At 31.5% G+C, this 10,009-nt stretch overlaps 2 protein-coding genes across 2 annotated transcripts; one reads left to right on the forward strand and one right to left on the reverse strand.

Annotated features, from left to right (window-relative positions):
• Positions 1–3,089: 3,089 nt before the first annotated feature.
• On the forward strand, positions 3,090–3,950 carry LOC123898139 (glucosamine 6-phosphate N-acetyltransferase-like). Its single transcript, XM_045949029.1, has 2 exons — positions 3,090–3,243; positions 3,360–3,950. The coding sequence occupies exon 2, from the start codon at positions 3,366–3,368 to the stop codon at positions 3,825–3,827; it is 462 nt and encodes a 153-aa protein (XP_045804985.1). The 5' UTR covers positions 3,090–3,243; positions 3,360–3,365; the 3' UTR covers positions 3,828–3,950.
• A 555-nt stretch (positions 3,951–4,505) lies between these two features.
• LOC123898137 (shaggy-related protein kinase eta) lies at positions 4,506–8,590 on the reverse strand. The gene is made up of 11 exons (XM_045949026.1): positions 8,342–8,590; positions 7,179–7,271; positions 6,983–7,042; positions 6,624–6,896; positions 6,465–6,539; positions 6,307–6,363; positions 6,008–6,148; positions 5,741–5,887; positions 5,550–5,633; positions 5,302–5,403; positions 4,506–5,004 (listed from the first exon to the last, which is right to left on the reverse strand). The coding sequence occupies exons 1-11, from the start codon at positions 8,354–8,356 to the stop codon at positions 4,909–4,911; spliced, it is 1,143 nt and encodes a 380-aa protein (XP_045804982.1). The 5' UTR covers positions 8,357–8,590; the 3' UTR covers positions 4,506–4,908.
• Between the last annotated feature and the right edge of the window lie 1,419 nt (positions 8,591–10,009).

A 10,009-nucleotide genomic window follows, 5' to 3' on the forward strand; every position in this document is an offset into this window, starting at 1 on the left:
AAGTAATAGTAGTGACACGAAAAAGGAGTAACAACTAAAGATATTTGCTCCGGTCACTATTATTATAAGAAACAAAAATTATTTTTTTAAGTTTATTGAAAAATTGATATATTTTGGCCACTATTATAAACTACGTACATTCATTTTTCAATGAACTTAAAAAATAATTTTTTTATTTTAATAGTGATTGAAGGAAGTACTTGCCTTATGGGCATCTATTATAAGGGAGCAATTTAAGTCCTTCACTAATGTATCGTCAAATTATACACCATTAGATTTACTAAATGTAAGTCAAACTAGTATACGTACCCGTGCAATGCACGGGGCGACTATAGCTGGTATGATTGAATAATGACATAGCTTATTTAATCTAATATTTAGACCTATGCTAAATACCCTAACAAAATCAATAAATATAATTGTTTATATATTTTAAACTTTAACTGAAAACCAAAAAACAACATTAAACCAATACATAGCATTGTTTAAATCAAAGGTTTAACTTAATAACATAATCAACTACAACACATTAGCCATGATAAGTTTATTTGACATAATACAATTACTGTTGTTGATCCATGACAACAACATTCAAGACTTGAGGTGGATCCTCTAAAGTGAAGCGACATCTTGAGCCAGGTTGTATGTTAGCAACATTTAGAAATGTATTAAAACCTACAGATATGTACCTCTCATGTTGATTTCTTGCGGCCATTCGAATTTCACAATCAACGGAAATATTTGTGTTCTGAAGAACCATACTAATGCGTCGTTGTTGCGGTGTTAAGAAAGCCTTACTTATTATTGTAGGAAAATGCTGAATAGTGGAAACATACAAAATCAAAATACAATTTTACAAAGCTAAGCAATTATAACTTATATCAAGAATATTAAAACACAAATACTATATTCTTACCAAGAATGCTCTTTGATCTACATGCTGTTGACTGATGTTTATTTCCCAATACCTTTCGAGTTCAATACCGTCATCTTGAATCAAATTCATCTGGTATACATATCGGAAACATATGATTATTATATGATATTCATAAAAAAAATTGAAAGTGAATATAAATGTTGTATTAAGAAGTTACTATTATTGCAGCTTTGCTACAATGTTGAATCCAATTGACTCACAAAATCTGATAATCATTCTAAAAGAAATTGTTGTATTAAGAAGTTTTTATTTCTAACCGAAAATTAATGTACATAGATTGCAAAAAACATCCCAATATCATATAATCCATGCTAAAGTTCACTCACAATGTCATTATTCATTTATTTTTATGTGTTTTTGTAGATCTGAAAACACATCCAAAACAGAACCTATGTCTACCAAGATGAATCCAAAACAGCAATATATAAACAATTACTTAGGTCTAAATATTATTTTCACAACAATAGTATAATGATGCTATTTAACATCATAAATTCTAGCTTCATTTTTTTTTTATGTGTTTTTGTAGATCTGAAAACACATCCAAAAAGTATTAAGCATCATAATACCTCTTCCAATTCATTGACGCAATCTGCTAATGAATTCACATTATAAAATAAATAACTAAAAAATGCAAAATGATAGTGAGTGTATTATGTAATAAATAGCAGTGGCAAAGGTTGTCATATAAAGTAATTATTGGTACAACAAATACAATAATAATAATAATAATAATAATAATAATAATAATAATAATGATGATTATAATAATAAGATGCCAATGTAAATTAAGCTCTTAATTGTTTGAGTCAAAATAAGGCAATCATCCTTAAACATATGCTAAGTCAAAGTAATACAATTAATTTACTTAAACACATATTAATCCTTACAAATGAAGACTTTAAGTGCAAAACATGTTGAGAATAAAAATCCTGATATTTGTCCCAAAAGTTGCAATAAATAAATTAGACACATGACATTACATTGACCATAAGAGATGGACACTTCCTCATGAGAGAGTCAAAATATGAGTCATTAATTATGTTATAAACCTGCAAGTACATATAGAAATATGTTAGAATAATATAAATGAATATAAAAAATCATTTATTGGTATGATATGAAAATTAAATTATCATGTAATTACCTTTTGTTGGTTCCATCAACTAACTATGTTGTGCAAGGATTCAAAAATCTCAGGAAATACCACATTTAGAGTGGTGGTGCAAGGCTTTCCATCTTCATCTAAAATAAGAATCTTCAATCCTTTCTTGGTTGTAACTCTAGAAATGGCTACATAGAGCTGACCATGTGTAAAAACCGGCCGAGGTAAATAAAGTCCGACCTTTGACATAGACTGTCCTTGGCTTTTGTTGATTGACATTGCAAAACACAAAGTTATAGGAAATTGACGGCGGCCAAACTTGAAAGGCAGACCTGAATCAGTAGGTATCAAGTCCATTCTTGGAAGAAAAACAGTTTCACCGGCATGTTTTCCATTGATAAACGTTGCTTTTATAATATTCTTCCCCAAATCCCTAACTTGTAGTCTAGTACCATTACAAAGTCCGCCAGCTTGATCAATATTGCCCGGTAGGCCCGACCCGTTTTACCACCCCTAAGTAATAGTAGTGACACGAAAAAGGAGTAACAACTAAAGATATTTGCTCCGGTCACTATTATTATAAGAAACAAAAATTATTTTTTTAAGTTTATTGAAAAATTGATATATTTTGGCCACTATTATAAACTACGTACATTCATTTTTCAATGAACTTAAAAAATAATTTTTTTATTATAATAGTGATTGAAGGAAGTACTTGCCTTATGGGCATCTATTATAAGGGAGCAATTTAAGTCCTTCACTAATGTATCGTCAAATTATACACCATTAGATTTACTAAATGTAAGTCAAAGGTTCAGATTTGTTGAGAATAAATGTAGAGTACATACATATTCACATGATTATGGAAAAAATTATAGTTTGGTAGATAGGAAGATTGCATTTATACTTTTATTTTTATATAATTTTTTTTTTTAGGTAGTATAGTAATTAAATTTTCACAGGGTTTGAACCTAGTCCTGAATATTAGATACAAATAACTTTTTCAATTGAGATATGTTGACGGAGATATTTTCATATTTATTTTTTACCAATGTTTATTTTCTATTTTAATTTGTTCCTATCTTCTTTTTTTGACAAATTTGTTCCCATCTTTTAAAACTCGTTTTATATATTGGCATAGCATACCAAAGTACCAAGCAATTAGATCGCATTAACATTTCTAACAGGAAGGAACAAACAGGTTAGTACCAAATTTTCTGTTTCTGATCTCAGTCTCATATTTTCAATTTTGAACTCTATATTGTAAAATTAATTTGTTGTTTTTCAATGGATATGACTTTTATTCACTCTGTGTAGAAGAAGATGCAAAACAACGAGAAAGAAAATTTCACACCTAGAAGATTAAAAATTACAGACAACAAAAAAGGTTTCATAGAATTACTACAACAACTTAGCATTTGTGATTCAATTTCTGAAAACAAATTTGAAGAACGATTTCGAGAAATTGATTCACTTGGAGATGATCATGTTATCTGTGTTATTGAAGATGAGATTTCTGGAAAGATTGTTGCAACAGGGAGTGTGTTTATTGAGAAGAAGTTTTTGAGAAATTGTGGTAAAGTTGGACATATTGAAGATGTTGTTGTTGATTCGAGTGTTCGCGGGAAGCAATTGGGGAAGAAAGTGATTGATTTTCTTACTGATCATGCTCGTGCTGTTGGATGCTATAAGGTTATTCTTGATTGTAGTGTTGAGAATAGGGTTTTCTATGAGAAATGTGGTTTTAAGGAGAAAGAAATTCAGATGGCTATGTATTTTGTTTGATTGATTAATTGCTTTTTCTTTGTTTGAGAATTGTTGAATGTGTGTTCGAGACTGTTGTCGGGTGTCTGTCAGATTGACGCATGTAGTTACATTGAATTACTTTGATTTTTTGCAAACTGTTATTGTTGTTTATGTTTGATATCATGTTTTATAACTGTCTTAGTGATTTGATTGGTGAAAATTGTCATATATTTTGTAAAATGTTCCAATAAGAACTGCTGAATCGCTCATCATTAGTTGGCTCATCGATGGTTGGAAGGTCTTCTTCCAAGGATGAAGCTTGACTCAGGTAGGGACTGCCAAGTCCGCAACTTTGGTTTGGAAACCTCCAGAGTTATGAATGAATGGACATGAGAAAGTGCGGAAAGGCTTACATCTTATGTTATTTTTAATAGATCGAACGGTATATAATTAATGGTACACAAGTGAAGGATTTAATTGTTCAGTCATCTTAGAAGCTATTAAGTTATTCATATAAACTAAACATTGTTTTCATAAAAAGCTTGTAGAAATGACAAGTTATGCACATATCATAAATTAATTCTCCATATGTTCTCGCAAATCTCACAAATATCTATACTACAAAGCATAAACCAATACCATGAATTTGGTTTTTACTCTGAACTCATCATATGAGAACTCAATTTTTTCATTCAAATTAAGAGTAACTCATTAGAATGTAGAAAGTAGCATACTTAAGAGAAACATATATCACATTACATTTGACAAGGAAAGAGTAACTCGTCTGCAACATTGCAAAGAAATCAAGCATATATTAACATGATAAGAGTTAAGAAAACCAAACCCAACAACCAACATAGCCTATCAATACCATCAAAACTCCAAGGACCCATCTTGTTTGTATGGAACCCTCCATCCAGCTAAGGGTTTGGTTTTCCTCTCACAAAAGCATTTTCTGACCAATTTAGGCCAACTATACCATGACATCATGTAGATTTTAGACATTTTACAATAAACATTGAAGGGAAAAAGCTATTCTTTTGGGGAAAAATATAGATTCCCCTGGTGCCACTTTTGTTGGCTCATCGACTAGTATACACTGTGCCCCCTATGCTTATCATCATGATCCAGTTGATTGAACAAATTGTAGTCCTATTTGCCGCTTTATGTGGTCAGGTATCAACTTATTAACAAGCTCTGGAGATGCTCCTGATAACTGTAAATTGGAAGAGTTAGATTATAGTTTATCATTTATCATCATTTTTGTTTAACTAGGTTGTTGTTGATTGGGATGACAGAATGATAACACAGTTGTATGTTTTATTATGTCAATGCATAGTTAGGTAAAAAAAACTAAAATGAATCCTGTGTATACACACTTGTTCCATGGATTGGTGAAATTTTAGGAAATGTATAAAATAGTTACTATCAATTTCATTATTGGTCTTGAAACTGTGTACAAATAGTTGACTGCTAGAAAAAGCTGACAAAGGAAGATATATTAAGGACTTACTTCCTGTTTGAAGTTGAAAAGAGGGGGAAACGGACGGCCATTTGGCAGGCGAGCATTGGGTTCTCGAAGTTCATCAAAGAAAGGATGTGCACATGCTTCAAGCTTCATAACAAAATAAGTTGATAAGATAGTTTTCTAAAATAATATTCATTGATTGATCAAATTCAGAAGAAATATAAACTGATGTAGATCAATATGTTTGATATTTTGAATACATGAAGAGAGAAAGGGCAATCAACTACACTTACCGCAGTGCAACGAAGACTTGGGGAGTACTGCAAAAGACGGGAAGCAAGATCAATAGCTTCTGGAGGCATCTTTTTGTGGAAGATCTGCACAGTTTAGAAGTATTAGAGAATATGCAATAATATTTTCAAGGCAACTCAAATTTTGATCATCTAAAAAATAAGCAGACAGAAAAGAGATAGAGATGCATTACCTTGTGCCATGGGTGTGCTTTTATTTGCGGAAACCTGAAGTCATTGTAATTGGGATTCATGCAGCGTACTTCCTCCCGGGTGGGTGTTCCAAGAACCTTTATAATATGTACGAGCTGGTCCACTGCATTTTCACCAGGGAATAATGGCTGCAAAAGATCATATAATCAAATGACATGTTGGTGGCAGATACTAATAGAAATGAATCATTTTTTAGTCGATGATGATGACGATGGCAACAACTACGAAAACAAAACAATGACACAAACCTGGCCCAAAAGCAGTTCAGCAAGGACACAGCCAGCTGACCAAATGTCAATTGAGGTAGTATACTCTGTAGCACCAAATATAAGTTCTGGAGCTCGATAAAATCGTGAACATATGTATGATATATTAGCTTCACCCTTGACCTGGCCAGACAAAGTCCAACGTTAGTCAGTACTAGAAATATTCCATTGGGGAGAAAAGAGAGAAATCAATTTCAAAGGGAAAACTAAGCATATTAAAATACAGGTGCCCACCAAAGAAAGAAAACTAAGCATATTAAAATAAGAGTAGGTCAACATACCAGCATTTTTGCACTTCCAAAATCACATAACTTAACTTGATGTGAAAGAGGATCAACCTGGAGAATAAACAGAATGGCATCAGGGCCAGATGCAATTACTACTTTTACGAAAGAATTCTGACTTGTAATGTATATTCAGTAACAGCATATAAACAAACCAGTATATTTTGAGGCTTTAAATCCCTGTGGCAAACTCCGGGAACAGTGTGGATATAAGCCAACCCCCTGAAGATCTGCATCCCAGCCACAAATTTTTATCAATGAATGGATGAATAAATCAGACAAGCTTTTTATTCAGCAGTAAGTTGAGGGCATACCTGGTACATATAAAGTTTCACATAGATGATTGGTATTCTCTGATTAGCATTGTTATAGTGCTTTAAGACCCGATACATGGACTCTGGAACATATTCCATCACCAAATTCAGAAAAAGTTCATCTGTACTTGTTGTGGAAAAGAAGCAATGTTTCAAAGTGACCACATTTGGATGATCCATCACACGCATCAACTGTAGTTCACGGTTCTTATATCTTCGGTCTTGTAAAACTTTCTTAATGGCCACCGCTTCACCTGTTTCCAAGCATTTTGCCTGGAAAAAAAAAATCATCAGCATGTGCCACAAAAATAGATCGAGACAGCAACAGTTATGAATCTAGTATTCGGCTATTAGCATACCTGGAAGACAATTCCAAATGAACCAGTTCCTACAACGCGCTCTGCCATGTAACTAATAGTCTGCAAGAATCATTGTACAAGATGTCAAACTTGTAATCCAGAATAGATGTCAAATGAAATTATTAAGAACTCAGAAAATCACTCAAACTCGAAATTGTAATGTTACCAGTGAAACAGGATTTACAAAAGAAAGTACCTGTTTAGGCTCCCCATTTTTGCCTCCAATTGTTGTCGATATGATATGACCAGTGAGGGAATCATTCCCATTGATAACAGAAGTAGACATCTCCTGTTGAATTATCATGTTTATCACAAGATAGATGGAGTATTAGAATGATGAATTTCTCACAAAATACTTATAAACGATTTGGTTTCAAAACGAAGATAAATATAGAAAGAATATGATTAACTAATTGGCGAACATATAAAAAACAAGTAAAGACTATGATGACGAACAAGATACATAATTAAACCACCACATATCAACAGCATACTCAATAACACACGAGATATAACATGAAGAAGTAAAATCTGTAAAGCAACTTATGATGATAGGATACTGCATGAATCTGGTTAAGGAAATAAGCTGCTAAAAGTTAAAGACCAAGGAACCAAGAACTACATCAGCACTCAGTACAAAGGACAAACTTAGCTTGCATCAAACTTTTATTGAAAAAATTGAAGTAAGAAATAAAAGCAACACAACAAAATATGTTGCTAAAATATATTAAAATTATATAACAAAACAACAGCTAGAAGCACAGAACAATAAATTGAATAAAAATATGTTCATCAAAATCACAAATCAAAGTGATTTACTACACATAAAGCAAGCTAGAAGCTGTAAATAACTAGCAACCAATCATAGATTCATGACAAACAAACAAAACAAATTGTTAAGAGATCAACTTCAACATAACAACCATGATCTGATTATAACATAACTGTCGGCAACAAACAAATCTTCAAAAAAAAAAAAAATACAAAACCCAGTTCAGAACCTCTCTCCTTGAAAAAAAATAAAAAATCAAGCTTTATACAAACCCATAGATCAACTCAAAAATAAGTAAAATGGGTCTTATTTGTTAAGCTCAAAGAACAAATTTTTAGCAAAGAATCTAATTTCCCCCAAATTAAGAAACCCTAATGTTCCTTTATCAGCTAACAAAAAAAAAAGGAAATTTTTTAAGGAATTTCACAAACCCCAGATAAATTTAAGCTTCATACTCCAACAAAAACAGAAAATCAAACAAAAAATTCCATTCAAGGTGGATGATTCAACTTTTTCACCAACCAAACAATTAATATATCAAAAAAGCTGAAAAATAAGAGAGATTTTTTTTTTAGGTGAAAAAGTACCTTATCCTCAGACATGGCTGAGGGAAGAGGAAGAGAAGAAAGAAGAGGAAGAAGTTAAGAAAGAAGGGTGAAGAAGAAGAAGAAGAAGAAGAGAATGGTGGTGGTGGAAGAGAGGAAAGTAAGAAGAGAGAAATGAAGGACCCAGCAAGAGAAAGACAAGTCCATGTGATTACAGCTCTCTCTCTTTTTCCTTTCTTTTCTTTTTTTTCTTTTTTATTAATTTCTTTTTTGGACTTTTCCTAATTTTATTGACCAGCTTTGCAGATTAGGAAGACCTTGCTGTTAATACAATCATTAGACGTGCTTAATTTAACATGTCGGTCAAAATAACATGTCTTTTCGTTTAATTTAATATAAGTACTGTATTTCTAGTTAACCATGGGTCATTAGTTAAAAGAAATAAATTGGTCATGTTAACATTTATCATAACGAAAAATGTGTCTTATATAAACACAAAAAAGTTGACAAAAATACAATATTAATTTTTCTCCACTCACAGCACGTATATCGAAATGTGTAAAAAATATTTAAAAAAATAAAAAGTATAGTTTTGTTGTATTTTTGTTAAAAAAATGTGTTTGAATAACATTTTTCTAACAGAAAATATTAAGGTATTTTGTTATACAAACACTGTATTCAATAATAAAATAAATTTAATGATTAAAGAGTTAAAATGTATAAATTTTAAAAAATAATTTCTATATTTAGTTGTGTAACATCAGATCTTTAACATTCTGCAATAAAATAAGAAAATTATAAATGACTTGCATGTTTTTACAATAGATTATATTTTCTTTTTGTTTATAACAGAGCTGAGAATTGAACTATGATTTAGTGGACTATATATTTTGATAGTTAGTTCAAAAGTCTATTTGGTAAGGTCTAATCATGAGTTTATATCAATAGTTATGATATAAAGGGGTGAGATGGGTAGCTCAACTAGTTAAGCAAGGATGAAAAAAACTAACATAATATTGTAATATACTAACAATTTGTCATTAAAAAAAAGTTATGTTATAAGTTTATATTATTAAAATATAGCTGTTTGGTAATATTTCGATCTAAAATTTAGATTCACAATAGTGACGATGAATTGAAAGAAGAAACTCTTAACCTTGAGATGGGGGTGATTGGTAGGACATCATACATCAGTGGTTGGTAGGACCATGAAACTACGGTGGTTGGTAGGCCCCACATCTTCGACGTCGGACTCAGAGCCAAGAGTGTACTTGTAAATACTATGATAATCAAGTAAAAATTGTTGTAAATGTGAGATTTTAGAGGTTAAGATAGTCCATATCTGAGTCTAGATCATGAGATGGATTTTATAATAGGAGAATTACCTAAGACCTTCAATCCAATAGTTCCCGATAGATTCAACGACTTTGTTCTCTTGAGTAGAGAGCGTAGGTCTACTGTGTGGTTCATCCTAGCGCTAGGACTTGAAGTTACTTGATCTAGTAAAAGAATGGATAAGCCTTGTTCATTTTTTAAGAAAAACTGGTAGCATTTTTTATTAGTTTATAATAAGTTTTACTAAACTATTTCATGGGGTGTTTAAGATTATGTCATTTTATATTTATCAATTAATTCAACTGCTAGTGTTATTGGACAGAACAAATTTTATCCACTACCCCCCACTAGCTTATCTAATATCCACTATTTATT

This window comes from Trifolium pratense, linkage group LG7, assembly GCF_020283565.1.
Source record: "Trifolium pratense cultivar HEN17-A07 linkage group LG7, ARS_RC_1.1, whole genome shotgun sequence".
In the NCBI taxonomy this organism is placed as follows: Eukaryota; Viridiplantae; Streptophyta; class Magnoliopsida; order Fabales; family Fabaceae; genus Trifolium; species Trifolium pratense.